Raw genomic sequence first — 15,061 nt, 5'->3', positions numbered from 1 at the left:
AGAGCTGAAACTGCCCCAGCTGAGGGAGTTACCTCTGGGTGGGCATCAGAAGGACGGCTTATTGCCCCTCCCTGCCCTCTACCAGCCAGCTGCTGCCACCTCGACTGCCCTCACCACCCCCAGGGACGTGGGCGGGGCCGGGGGCGGGGCCGGGGGAGCTAACGCACAGCAGGCTGAGGTGGCCAACGACAGTAAGTCTCTCTCTCTCTCTCTCTCTCTCTCTCTCTCTCTGTCTCTCTCTGCTCTCTCTCTCTCTCTCTCTCTCTCTCTCTCTCTCTCTCTCTCTCTCTCTCTCTACTCAATTCAACTTAAGGGCTTTATTGGCATGGGAAACGTGTGTTAACATTGCCAAAGCAAGTGAAATAGATAATAAACTAAAGTGAAACAAACAATAAAAATGAACAGTAAACATTACACTCAGAAGTTTCAAAAGAATAAAGACATTTCAAATGTCATATTATGTCTATATACTGTGTTGTAACAATGTGCAAATAGTTAAAGTACAAAAGGGAAAATAAATCAACATAAATATAGGTTGTATTTACAATGGTGTTTGTTCTTCACTGGTTGCCCTTTTCTTGTGGCAACAGGTCACAAATCTTGCAGCTGTGATGGCACACTGTGGTTTTTCACCCGGTAGATATGGGAGTTTATCAAAATTGGATTTTTTTTCGAATTCTTTGTGGATCGCTGTAATCTGAGGGAAATATGTGTCTCTAATATGGTCATACATTTGGCAGGAGGTTAGGAAGTGCAGCTCAGTTTCCACCTCATTTTGTGGGCAGTGTGCACATAGCCTGTCTTCTCTTGAGAGCCAGGTCTGCCTACGGCGGCCTTTCTCAATAGCAAGGCTATGCTCACTGAGTCTGTACATAGTAAAGGATTTTCTTAATTTTGGGTCAGTCATCGTGGTCAGGTATTCTGCCACTGTGTACTCTCTGTTTAGGGCCAGATAGCATTCCAATTTGCTCCGTTTTTTATGGATTCTTTCCTGTGTGTCCAATCTTTTTGTATTCTCATAATTTGGTTGGGTCTAATTGTGTTGCTGTCCTGGGGCTCTGTGGGGTCTGTTTGTGTTTGTGAACAGAGCCCCAGAACCAGCTGGCTGAGGGTATAGTCTAGCTATATACTGCTCTGCATGCATTGTTTGGGGTTTTGCATTGTACACAAAGTGTATGTTTGCTGAATTCTGCATGCAGAGTCTCAGTTTGTGCCATTTTGTAAATTCTTGGTTGGTGAGCGGACCCCGGACCTTACAACCATAGAGGGCAATGGGTTTTATAATTGATTTAAGTATTTTTTTGCCATATCCCTAATTGGGATGTCGAGTTTTATTGTTGCTTTTGATGGCATAGAAGGCCCTTGTCTCTCAGATCGTTCACAGCTTTGTGGAAGTTACCTGTGGCGCTGATGTTTAGGCCAAGGTAGGTATAGTTTTTTGTGTGCTCTAGGGCAACGGTGTCTAGATGGAATTTGTATTTGTTGTCCTGGCAACTGGACCTTTTTTGGAACACCATTCTTTTTGTCTTACTGAGATTTACTGTCAGGGCCCAGGTCTGACAGAATCTGTGCAGAAGATCTAGGTGCTGCTGTAGGCCCTCCTTGGTTGGTGACAGAAGCACCAGATCATCAGCGAACAGTAGAAATTTGACTTCAGATTCTAGTAGGGTGAGGCCGGGTGCAGCAGACTGTTCTAGTGCCCTCGCCAATTCGTTGATATAAATGTTGAAGAGGGTGGGGCTTAAGCTGCATCCCTGTCTCACCCCACGGCCTTGAGGAAAGAAACCTGTGTGTTTTTTGCCAATTTTTACCGCACACTTGTTGTATGTGTACATGGATTTTATAATGTTGTATGTTTTTCCCCCAACACCACTTTCCATCAGTTTGTATAGCAGACCCACATGCCAAATTGAGTCAAAAGCTTTTTTGAAATCAACAAAGCATGTGAAGACTTTGCCTTTGTTTTGGTTTGGTTGTTTGTCAATTAGGGTGTGCAGGGTGAATACGTGGTCTGTCGTACGGTCATTTGGTAGAAAGCTATTTTGACATTTGCTCAGGACGTTGTTTTCATTGAGGAAATGAACTAGTCTGCTGTTAATGATAATGCAGAGGATTTTTCAGAGATTATTGCTAACACATATTCCACTGTAATTATTGGAGTCAAATTTGTCTCCACTTTTGTGGATTGAGGTGACCAGACCTTGGTTCCAAATATTGGGGAAGATCCCAGAGATGAGGAGGATGTTAAAGAGTTTAAGAAGAGCCTATTTGAATTTGTGGTCTGTATATTTTATCATTTAATTGAGTATACCATCAACACCACAGGCCTTTTTGGGTTGGAGGGTTTGTATTTTGTCCTGTAGCTTATCCAATGTAATTGGAGAACCCAGTGGGTTTTGGTAGTCTTTAATAACTGACTCCAAGTTTAGTAAATGATAATGTGTTTTTGTTCTTGTTTCTTTGTTATAGAAGGTTGGAGAAGGTTGGAGAAGTGGTTTAGATAGATAGCTCTTCGCGTTGTTGTTTGTTTCGTTTTTTTAAAATTTCCCAGAAGTGATTTGATTCTATGGATTCTTCAATCACCTCGAGCTGATTTCTGACATGCTGTTCCTTTAGTGTTTCACCATTAGTGAAGACGTATGTTCTGGTTTTTGGTTGGTTTCTCAATATCTTTCTAAGGTTTTCTTCATCAAACCATTTCTCATTGTTTTTGGTTTTCTTAGGTTTTCTGCTTTAATTTAAATGTGATATGTTAGTTGATAGGTAAAATATACTGTTCAGGCTTCCTACTGCTAAGTTTATACCTTCACTATCGCAGGGAAACATTTTGTCCAGGAAGTTGTCAAGGAGGGATTGGATTTGTTGTCGGCCATTTGTTTTCTGGTAGGTTTCTACACTACCCTCCTTCCATCTATATATATATATATATATATATAGCATTTCTTAACAGCATGCAGTTTGTTCTGCTTTGATACTTCATGGTTGAGTATTGCTCTGTTCAAGTAGATTGTGATTATGCTGTGGTCTGATAGGGGTGTCAGTGATCTGGGGGGGCCTATATAGGGTGTGGCTAGGGTTTGTTTGGGGGGGGGGTCGACTGGTTGGGGTCGGGGTCGGGGTGGTGCTGTGGTCTGGGTGTAGGTCCTCTTGGTGTGGATCCTCCTCCGGGAGGGAGACTCGCTGGCAGGGCAGTGTCCGTTGCTCCTGTGTGAGGTTGAGGGTGATGTCCTTCAGGGTCCTGGCAAAGGTGGGCACTGATGTCTTGTAAAGGTGGGCCTTGTCATAAAGTCCAGAGTGGAGTGGTGGGCCAGCTATACGTTACGTTTTGAGGCACGTTCGATGTATGGTGGCAGGCTGGAGATGACTACTTCTAAGTTAGAGGATGAGGAAGAAGCTTTTTCAAATATTCTCTATCCTGCTGGTCCCTCAGGTCTTATGAGCAAAAACTAAAGCAGGAAGTACCAGTGACTCGCTCAATACGGATGTGGTCAGATGACACGGATGCTACGCTACAGGACTGTTTCGCTAGCACAGACTGGAATGTGTTCCGGGATTCATCCAATGGCATTGAGGAGTATACCACCTCAGTCACCGGCTTCATCAATAAGTTCATCGACGATGTCGTCCCCACGGTGACCGTACGTACATATCCCAACCAGAAGCCATGGATTACAGGCAACATCCGCACCGAGCTAAAGGCTAGAGCTGCCGCTTTCAAGGAACGGGACTCTAACCCGGACATTTATAAGAAATCCTGCTATGCCCTCAGACGAACCATCAAACAGGCAAAGCGTCAATACAGGACTAAGATTGAATCCTACTATATGTGGCAGGGCTTGCAAACTATTACGGACTACAAAGGGAAACCCAACCGCGAGCTGCCCAATGACGCAAGCCTACCAGACGAGCTAAATACCCTTTATGCTCGCTTCGAGGCAAGCAACACTGAAGCATGCATGAGAGCACCAGCTGTTCCGGACGACTGTGTGATCACGCTCTCCGTAGCCGATGTGAGCAAGACCTTTAAACAGGTCAACAATCACAAGGCCGCGGGGCCAGACGGATTACCAGGACGTGTACTCAGAGCATGTGCGGACCAACTGGCAAGTGTGTTCACTGACATTTTCAACCTCTCCCTGACCGAGTTTGTAATACCTACATGTTTCAAGCAGACCACCATAGTCCCTGTGCCCAAGAAAGCGAAGGTAACCTGCCTAAATGACTACCGCCCTGTAGCACTGACGTCTGTAGCCATGAAGTGCTTTGAAAGGCTGGTCATGGCTCACATCAAGACCGTCATCCCGGAAACCCTAGACCCACTCCAATTCGCATACCGCCCCAACAGATCCACAGATGACGCAATCGCAATCGCACTCCACACTGCCTTTTCCCACCTGGACAAAAGGAACACCTATGTGAGAATGCTGTTCATTGACTACAGCTCAGGGTTCAACACCATAGTGCCCACAAAGCTCATCACTAAGCTAAGGACCCTGGGACTAAACACCTCCCTCTGCAACTGGATCCTGGACTTCCTGACGGGCCGCCCCCCAGGTGGTAAGGGTAGGTAACAACACATCTGCCACGCTGATCCTCAACACGGGGGCTCCTCAGGGGTGAGTGCTTAGTCCACTCCTGTACTCCCTGTTCACCCACAACTGCGTGGCCAAGCATGACTCCAACACCATCATTAAGTTTGCTGACGACACAACAGTGGTAGGCCTGATAACCGACAACGATGAGACAGCCTATAGGGAGGAGGTCAGAGACCTGGCATTGTGGTGCCAGGACAAAAACCTCTCCCTCAATGTGAGCAAGACAAAGGAGATGATCGTGGACTACAGGAAAAGTAGGGCCGAACACGCCCCCATTCACATCGACAGGGCTGTAGTGGAGCGGGTCGAGATTTTCAAGTTCCTTGGTGTCCACTTCACCAACAAACTGTCATGGTACAAACACACCATATGAGGAGGGCACGACAACGCCTTTTCCCCCTCAGGAGACTGAAAATATTTGGTATGGGTCCCCAGATCCTCAAAATGTTCTACAGCTGCAACATCGAGAGCATCCTGACTGGTTGCATCACCGCCTGGTATGGCAACTGCTCGGCATCCGACCGTAAGGTGCTACAGAGGGTAGTGCGTACGGCCCAGTACATCTCTGGGACCAAGCTTCCTGCCATCCAGGACCTCTATACCAGGCTGTGTCAGATGAAGGCCCAAAACATTGTCAAAGACTCCAGCCACCCTAGTCATAGACTGTTCTCTCTGCTACCAAGTCTAGGTCCAAAAGGCTCCTTAACAGCTTCTACACCCAAGCCATAACACTGCTGAACAATTAATCAAATGGCCACCCAGACTATTTACATTGACCCCCCCCCCATTAGTTTTTTACACTGCTGCTACTCGCTGTTTATTATCTATGCATAGTCACATTCCCCCTACCTACATGTAGAAATTACCTGGACTAACCTGTACCCCCGCACATTGACTCGGTACCGGTACCCCCTCTATATAGCCTCGTTATTGTAATTTTATTGTGTTACATTGTTTTTTTGTGTTTTTTTTTACTTTAGTAAATATTTTCTTAACTCTATTTTCTTAAAACTGCACTGTTGGTTAAGGGCTCATAAATAAGCATTTCACGGTAAGGTCTACACCTGTTGTATTCGGCAAATGTGACAAATAAAATGTGTTTTAATTTTTCTATGTATCTCTCTCGCTTTCTCTCTTTTTCTGTAGGTCTCTCTATCCCCCTCTCTCTCTTTCTCTATGACACCACCATTTTGTTTTGTAGTGAAATAACTGTTTATGATTTGAAGATGTACCAAAATATGTTGTTATTGGGTTATTGTACCTTATAAACTGTCATACACAGTGCCTTCAGAAGTATTCAGTCCCTTTGACTTTTTCCAAAATTGTTTTGTTACAGCCTGAATTTAAAATTGATTAAAGTGAGATTTGTCTGTGGCCTACACACAATACCCCATAATGTCAAAGTGGAATTATCTTTTACAAATAAAAATAAAAATAAAAAAAGCTGAAATGTCTTGAGTCAATAAGTATTCAACCCCTTTGTTATGGCAACCTTGGCCTAAAGTTCAGGAGTAAAAATGTGCTTAACCAGTCACATAATATATTGCATGGACTCTGTGTGCAAAAATAGTGTTTAAATTGATTTTGGAATGACTACCTCATCTCTGTACCCCACACATACAATTATCTGTAAGGTCCCATAGTCGAGCAGTGAATTTCAAACACAGATTCAACCACAAAGACCAGGGAGGTTTTCCAATGCCTTGCAAAGAAGTGCAATATAGATATTGAATATCCCATTCAGCAAGGTGAAGTTATTAATAACACTTTCAATGGTGTATCAATACCAACAGTCACTGCAACGATACAGGTGTCCTTCCTATCTCAGTTGCCTGAGAGGAAGGAAACTGCTCAGGGATTTCACCATGAGGCCAATGGTAACTTTAAAACAGTTGCAGAGTTTAATGGCTGTGATGGGAGAAAACTGAGGTTGGATCAACAATGTAGTTACTCCACAATACTAACCTAATTGACAGAGTGAAAAGAAGGAAGCCTGAACAGAATACAAATATTCCAAAACATGCATCCTGTTTGCAACAATGCACTACAGTAATACTGCACAAAATATGGCAAAGCAATTCACTTTTTGTCCTGAATAAAAGTTGTATATTTGGGGCAAATCTAATACAACAAATTACTGAGTCCTGCTCTCCATATTTTCAAGCATAGTGGTGGCTGCATCATGTTATGGGTATTCTTGTTAAGGACTGGGGAGTTTTTCAGGATAAAAAAGAAACGGAATCGAGCCAAGCACAGGCAAAATCCTAGAGGAAAACCTGGTTCAGTGTGCTTTCCACCAGACACTGGGAGATTAATTCACCTTTCAGCAGGACAATAACCTAAAACACAAGGCCAAATCTACACTGGAGTTGCTTCCCAAGAAGACGGTGAATTTTCCTGAGTGGCCGAGTTACAGTTTTGACCTAAATCTACTTGAAAATCTATAGTAAGACCTGAAAATGGTTGTCTAGCAATGATCAACAACCAATTTGACAGAGCTTGAAGTATTTTGAAAAGAATAATGGGTAAATGTTGTACAATCCAGGTGTGTAAAGCTCTTAGAGACTTACCCAGAAAGACTCACAGCTGTAATCGCTGCCAAAGGTGATTCTACAAAGTATTGACTGAAGGGTGTGAATACTTATGTAAATGAATATTTTTGTATTTCAGTTTCAATTGATTTGCTAAAATTTCTAAAAACATGTTTTCACTTTGTCATTATGGGATATTGTATGTAGATGGGTGAGAAAAACATATATTTAATCCATTTAGAATTCAGGCTGTAACACAATATAATGTGGAATAAGTCAAGGAGTATGAATACATTCTGAAGGCTCTGGATCTGTCTCTTTCCTTTACCTTCTCTGCCCCTCCCTCTCAATCAATCAACCAATCAATCAATCTCTCCTCTCTCCAGCTCTGATCCTGAGGAACCTGGGTCCTCATACCTCCCTGGAGTCCATCCTGTCTGCTCTGGCTCCCTTCGCTACTCTGTCTCCTTCTAATGTTCGACTGATCAAAGATAAACAGACACAACTCAACCGGGGCTTCGCTTTCCTACAGCTGTCTACTATAGTGGTGAGGAGATACCTACAGCTGTTTATTGTAGTGTTGAGGAGATACCTACAGCTGTTAACTGTAGTGTTGAGGAGATACCTACAGCTGTTAACTGTAGTGGTGAGGAGATACCTACAGCTGTCTACTATAGTGGTGAGGAGATACCTACAGCTGTTAACTGTAGTGGTGAGGAGATACCTACAGCTGTCTACTATAGTGGTGAGGAGATACAGTGAGGGAAAAAAGTATTTGATCCCCTGCTGATTTTGTACGTTTGCCCACTGACAAAGACATGATCAGTCTATAATTTTAATGGTAGGTTTATTTGAACAGTGAGAGACAGAATAACAACAAAAACATCCAGAAAAATGCATGTCAAAAATGTTATAAATTGATTTGCATTTTAATGAGGGAAATAAGTATTTGACCCCCTCTCAATCAGAAAGATTTCTGGCTCCCAGGTGTCTTTTATACAGGTAACGAACTGAGATTAGGAGCACACTCTTAAAGGGAGTGCTCCTAATCTCAGTTTGTTACCTGTAGAAAAGACACCTGTCCACAGAATCAATCAATCAGATTCCAAACTCTCCACCATGGCCAAGACCAAAGAGCTCTCCAAGGATGTCAGGGACAAGATTGTAGACCTACACAAGGCTGGAATGGGCTACAAGACCATCGCCAAGCAGCTTGTTGAGAAGGTGACAACAGTTGGTGTGATTATTCGCAAATGGAAGAAACACAAAATAACTGTCAATCTCCCTCTGCCTGGGGCTCCATGCAAGATCTCACTGCAATGATCATGAGAACGGTGAGGAATCAGCCCAGAACTACACGGGAGGATCTTGTCAATGATCTCAAGGCAGCTGGGAACATAAGTCACCAAGAAAACAATTGGTAACACACTACGCCGTGAAGGACTGAAATCCTGCAGCATCCGGAAGGTCCCCCTGCTCAAGAAAGCACATATACATGCCCGTCTGAAGTTTGCCAATGAACATCTGAATGATTCAGAGGAGAACTGGGTGAAAGTGTTGTGGTCAGATGAGACCAAAATCGAGCTCTTTGGCATCAACTCAACTCGCCGTGTTTGGAGGAGGAGGAATGCTGCCTATGACCCCAAGAACACCATCCCCACCGTCAAACATGGAGGTGGAAACATTATGCTTTGGGGGTGTTTTTCTGCTATGGGGACAGGACAACTTCACCGCATCAAAGGGACGATGGACGGGCCATGTACCGTCAAATCTTGGGTGAGAACCTCCTTCCCTCAGCCAGGGCATTGGAAATGGGTCATGGATGGGTATTCCAGCATGACAATGACCCAAAACACACGGCCAAGGCAACAAAGGAGTGGCTCAAGAAGAAGCACATTAAGGTCCTGGAGTGGCCTAGCCAGTCTCCAGACCTTAATCCCATAGAAAATCTGTGGAGGGAGCTGAAGGTTCGAGTTGCCAAACGTCAGCCTCGAAACCTTAATGACTTGGAGAAGATCTGCAAAGAGGAGTGGGACAAAATCCCTCCTGAGATGTGTGCAAACCTGGTGGCCAACTACAAGAAACGTCTGACCTCTGTGATTGCCAACAAGGGTTTTGCCACCAAGTACTAAGTCATGTTTTGCAGAGGGGTCAAATACTTATTTCCCTCATTAAAATGCAAATCAATTTATAACATTTTTGACATGCGTTTTTCAGGATTTTTGTTTTGTTATTCTGTCTCTCACTGTTCAAATAAACCTACCATTAAAATTATAGACTGATCATGTCTTTGTAAGTGGGCAAACGTACAAAATCAGCAGGGGATCAAATACTTTCTTCCCTCACTGTACCTACAGCTGTGTGTGTGTGTGTGTGTGTGTGTGTGTGTGTGTGTGTGTGTGTGTGTGTGTGTGTGTTTTGCAGGAAGCGTCTCAGCTTCTCCAGATCCTCCAGGCATTACAGCCAGCTCTCTCTATAGATGGGAAGGCCATCGCTGTGGAGTTCGCCAAGGGATCCAAACGGTACACACACACACACTCACAGACACATACATTATGTTATTTTATCCTCGTGGGGACCTAAAATTAATTTCCATTCAAAATCCTATTTTCCCCTAACCTGTAACCGTAACCTGTAACCTGTAACCTGTAACAGTAACCTGTAACCGTAACCTGTAACCCTAACCGTAACCTGTAACCTGTAACAGTAACCTGTAACAGTAACCTGTAACCGTAACCTGTAACCCTAACCCTAACCTGTAACCTGTAACCGTAACCTGTAACCCTAACCGTAACCTGTAACCTGTTACCTGTAACAGTAACATGTAACCTGTAACCTGTAACAGTAACCTGTAACAGTAACCTGTAACAGTAACCTGTAACCGTAACCTGTAACCTGTAACAGTAACCTGTAACCAGTAACCTGTAACAGTAACCTGTAACAGTAACCTGTAACCCTAACCGTAACCTGTAACCTGTAACAGTAACCTGTAACCTGTAACCTGTAACCGTAACCTGTAACCTGTAACCGTAACCTGTAACCGTAACCTGTAACCTGTAACAGTAACCTGTAACCCTAACCTGTAACCCTAACCGTAACCTGTAACAGTAACCTGTAACAGTAACCTGTAACCGTAACCTGTAACCCGTAACCTGTAACCGTAACCTGTAACCCTAACCGTAACCTGTAACCTGTAACAGTAACCTGTAACCGTAACCTGTAACCGTAACCTGTAACCTGTAACCGTAACCTGTAACAGTAACCTGTAACCGTAACCTGTAACAGTAACATGTAACAGTAACCTGTAACCGTAACCTGTAACCTGTAACCGTAACCTGTAACAGTAACATGTAACAGTAACCTGTAACCGTAACCTGTAACCTGTAACCGTAACCTGTAACAGTAACCTGTAACCGTAACCTGTAACAGTAACCTGTAACAGTAACCTGTAACCGTAACCTGTAACCTGTAACCGTAACCTGTAACCCTAACCGTAACCTGTAACCTGTAACAGTAACCTGTAACTGTAACCTGTAACCCTAAAATAGCCTTTGTCCTCAGTGTTCATTGTTGTTGAGGGAGAATGTTCCTTGTTTTACTATCCTTGTGGGGACTTTTGGGGATTTGAGGTCCCCACAAGGAGAGAAGAACCAACCCCCACACACAGATACAGTGCTTTCAGAAAGTATTCATACCCCTTGATTTATTCCACATTTTGTTGTGTTAAAGCCTGAATTCAAAATCCCCCGACCTCAACCCAATTGAGATGATTTGGGATGAGTCGGACCGCAGAGTGAAGGAAAAGCAGCCAACAAGTGCTCAGCATATGTGGGAACTCCTTCAAGACTGTTGGAAAAGCATTCCAGGTGAAGCTGGTTGAGAGAATGCCAAGAGTGTGCAAAGCTGTCATCAAGGCAAAGGGTGGCTATTTGAAGAATCTCAAATATAAAATATATTTTGATTTGTTTAACACTTTTTTGGTTACTACATTATTCCATATGTGTTATTTCATAGTTTTGATGTCTTCACTATTATTCTACAATGTAAAAATTAAGAAAAACCCTTGAATGAGTAGGTGTGTCCAAACTTTTGACTGGTACTGTACATTATCAAGCATTTCACACATATTATCCAGTTACTGACGGTTAGCACTTGGTGGTCTATAGCAGCTTCCCACCAGAATGGGCTTTAGGTGAGGCAGGTGAACCTGTAGCCATATTACTTCAACAGTATTTAACATGAGATCCTCTCTAAGCTTTACAGGAATGTGGTTCTGAATATAAACAGCAACAACTCCTCCTTTAGCGTTTCTGTATTTTCTGTCAATGTTATAACCATGTATTGCTACCACTGTATCATCAAAGGTATTATCTAAGTGAGTTTCAGAGATAGTCAGAATATGAATGGCATCTGTTATTAGCAAGTTATTGAACCTTGTTCCTTAAGCTACATATGTTAATGTGAGCTATTTTTAGCACTTTTCTGGGATGCTTGATTGTTTTTATTGCTTTACTGGGAAGCTTAGCAGAAGTAGACATGCTCATGTTATTTATGTTTGAGCTGATATTGCAGGGTGAGCTGCACACAGTGGTCTTCCTACTAGGGCACACCACCTCAGTGCTAACAGTATAACTCTGGTTCATAGGCACATGATTACTGCATCCAATAGCTGTAGGATCAACAGAGGCATTCAGGGCAGTTAGAGGGACATACATTAGGTTACTTACATTGTGTCTACCAACGCCCCTGGGATAATGTACATTTGCTGCAGCATTATAACAACTCAGTGACACAATGGTAGGGATTAACTGAGCTGGGCTTGGGTCATTGATAAGTCATTGTCTCAACACAGCCTTGAAATGCGTGGACAGAGTGCAGGAGCCAAGATGATTCGGATGGACTCCATCATTCCTGTAGAGCAAATTCTGTTTCCAGAAGGTGTCAAAGTTATCTATAAAAGTGATTCCAACAGAGCTACGGTAATCCTTCAGCCAGGTGTGTAACGCCAGTAGCCTTTCACACGCACGGCCCAATGATGGTACCGGACCTGAAATAATTGGCCTCTTTTTGGAATCTTTCAGTGCTAGAATCAGTTCTTTAAAAATCTATTTTCAGAAGTTCTGAGCTAGCCCTCCTGATGTCGTTTGACCTCACATGGACTACAACAGCGTAGCTGTCGTAGAATGGTCGGAAGCAGCTTTGTAATGTCCTGTACTCATGCTCCAGGATAGCACAGAGTTTTTGCCCCGGGAACCATGATGTTTCTTGCCATAGAACTGCCGATGACGACAGCTGGTGCAATGGCTGAGGAGGTCCGGACGTTCTTTCGCCTCGAGTGGTTTCGCAAACCCCTCGAGGACCAAAAGGTGGTGGGGCCCAATGGACCCGGGCCAGCTGTAGTATTCATTGTGGATGATGAATGGGCCGGAGTCTCAGATAGCCTTACGGTCTGATGAGGGTGGGAGCTCTGAGGATCTGAACCTGAGGTAGAAGCCACCGGAAGAGGGAGACAGAAAAGAGGACGAAGGTGCAGGATCTGGTCTCGAATCGGAAGCCCCAAGGGAAGAAGGCGCCGGCGCCTCTGGATCCAGGGCAGCAACCCTGTTTCTAGTCTGTGTCCGGTCCGGGCTTAACATCTCCAAGGAGGCCCCCGTTGCCAGAGGACACCATGTCTGTCAAAGTAACCCACACGAACTTCATCAAACTCCTCCTCTGGACGTCTCTCAGTAAAAAAAAGGGGAGAGGGGAACATCTTTACTCTGTACCTCAACCAGCTGCTTCCTAGACATCGAAGTGTCAACTGTAGGGACCCTCTGTTCCTTCAGCGGTCCTACCAACTAGCTCACCTATGGGGTTTTCAAAGGAGAGGTTAGCGAGGGTTAGCGAAATCAAGATCACCCATAAATGTCTCGGACAGATCGACCATGGTGGGAGCGTTGACATCCTCCTCGACACTAGACTTGCTCCCGGTGACTTTCTTAGACACGTGTAACTGCACACGCTGGGAACACTCTAGGGTACTTTACTGATCACCCATCAGGTTCCTCTACTCTGGGAACACTCTAGGGTACTTTACTGATAACCCATCAGGTTCCTCTGCTCTGGGAACACTCTAGGGTACTTTACTGATCACCCATCAGGTTCCTCTACTCTGGGAACACTCTAGGGTACTTTACTGATAACCCATCAGGTTCCTCTACTCTGGGAACACTCTAGGGTACTTTACTGATAGCCCATCAGGTTCCTCTACTCTGGGTTCCTCACACGCTGGGAACACTCTAGGGTACTTTACTGATAACCCATCAGGTTCCTCTACTCTGGGAACACTCTAGGGTACTTTACTGATAACCCATCAGGTTCCTCTACTCTGGGAACACTCTAGGGTACTTTACTGATAACCCATCAGGTTCCTCTACTCTGGGAACACTCTAGGGTACTTTACTGATCACCCATCAGGTTCCTCTACTCTGGGTTCCTTACAAATGACAGGATTTGGCACGACCTTCCCTCCAGCCAAATCACCTCACTCCAACGACACTGGAACCAGAAATAAGAATCGACTCAAGTTCCACATTATACAAAGGAACTTCCATGCAACCCATCTCCACGCCTTGTACTAACACACTGTAACCAGTTGCTGAAGTGTCAGACAAAGGCAAAACACCCTCCAACATGAAGGGCTGGGCTGCCCCAGTGTCTCCCAGTATCTTCACCGGCTGCTTAACAGCGTCGCCACTCTGCAGAGACACAAACCCGTCTGAAACAAAGGGTTCATACACATCTGATCCAAAATCTTGTTGAGGAGATAAGCCTCTGGTTGGGAATGGTGTAATGGGCTAGAGTGCTCCCACAAGAAGAAACAACTTTCTCTCTCTCTCTCATTTTTCTGTTTCAATTTAGGACACTGAGACAATGTGTCCTTTCTCACGGCAGTAATGACAAACTGGCGGATACGAAAAAACCTGTTTTCTGCCGATCTTTATCTGTAGAAATGGACTGAAACCTCGCAGTAGGAGTTGACTTCTCTGGATTCCTTTTTGCGTAGGGAGAACTACTGGGTGCTTTGTTTGTGAAGGTAGTTGTATGTGTGAAACTCATCTGCAAGAACTGCAGCTTTCTCAAGAGTGAGATCCTTGTGATCATAAATGTAGGTCGCAACCCTTTCGTGAAGGCAATTCTTGGACTGCTCGAGAAGTATGAGTGTCTTTAGATCCTCAAGTTCCTTGACCTCTGTCACATTCGTTGATAGACGGATCGGACCAAGGTGCAGCGTGGTATGCGTACATATTCCTTTATTAACTGAATACAAATCAAACCAACAAAATACAAACAAACGTGAAGTTCAACAGGCTGGACAAGCCAAAACAGAAACTAGATCCCACAACTAAGGTAGGCAAAATGGCTGCCTAAGTATGATCCCCAATCAGAGACAACGATAGACAGCTGCCTCTGATTGGGAACCACACCCGGCCAACATAGAAATAGAACATCTAGAATTCACACCCTGACCAAACCAGCTAGAGAAAAACAGAGCTCTCAAGGTCAGAGCGTGACAACCTCTTGAGAACCACACCACCAATCAAAAAGACATGCTTGTTCCCTTGCGAACTCAACATGGCTTTGTGATTCTGTCTTTCGTAATTTACAGAACCGTTGTCAGTATGTAGAACTGTTGACTGTATGCCTCTGGGACCAACTCGTAAGCCCGAAGGATAGCAGTTTTAACAGTGTCATAATCTGAACTCTGGTCAAGAGATAAAGCGGCGTACATTTTCTGAGCTTTCAGGGCTGTTTTTCATAATATAATATGCCATTTAGCAGACGCTTTTATCCAAAGCGACTTACAGTCATGTGTGCATACATTTTTACGTATGGGTGGTCCCGGGGATCGAACCCACTACCCTGGCGTTACAAGCGCCATGCTCTACCAATTGA

At 44.3% G+C, this 15,061-nt stretch overlaps 1 protein-coding gene across 1 annotated transcript in view; it reads left to right on the top strand.

The window, feature by feature from the left end:
• Positions 1–4: 4 nt before the first annotated feature.
• The window catches only part of LOC311122852 (RNA-binding protein 10-like), a gene marked incomplete at both ends in the record, with an annotated part of 17,561 nt that continues 2,504 nt past the window's right edge, over positions 5–15,061 (top strand). The window contains 3 exons of the mRNA XM_084197167.1: positions 5–191; positions 7,513–7,673; positions 9,551–9,648. Of these exons, the coding sequence (XP_084053293.1) occupies positions 5–191; positions 7,513–7,673; positions 9,551–9,648 (446 nt within the window). The remainder of the gene's footprint in view (positions 192–7,512; positions 7,674–9,550; positions 9,649–15,061) is intronic.

Source organism: Coregonus lavaretus (assembly GCF_964263955.1).
Source record: "Coregonus lavaretus genome assembly, contig: HAP1_SCAFFOLD_7729, whole genome shotgun sequence".
NCBI classification, from domain to species: domain Eukaryota; kingdom Metazoa; phylum Chordata; class Actinopteri; order Salmoniformes; family Salmonidae; genus Coregonus; species Coregonus lavaretus.
The sequence above is the reverse complement of the archived record's forward strand: the minus strand, read 5'-3'. Positions and strand labels throughout refer to the sequence as shown.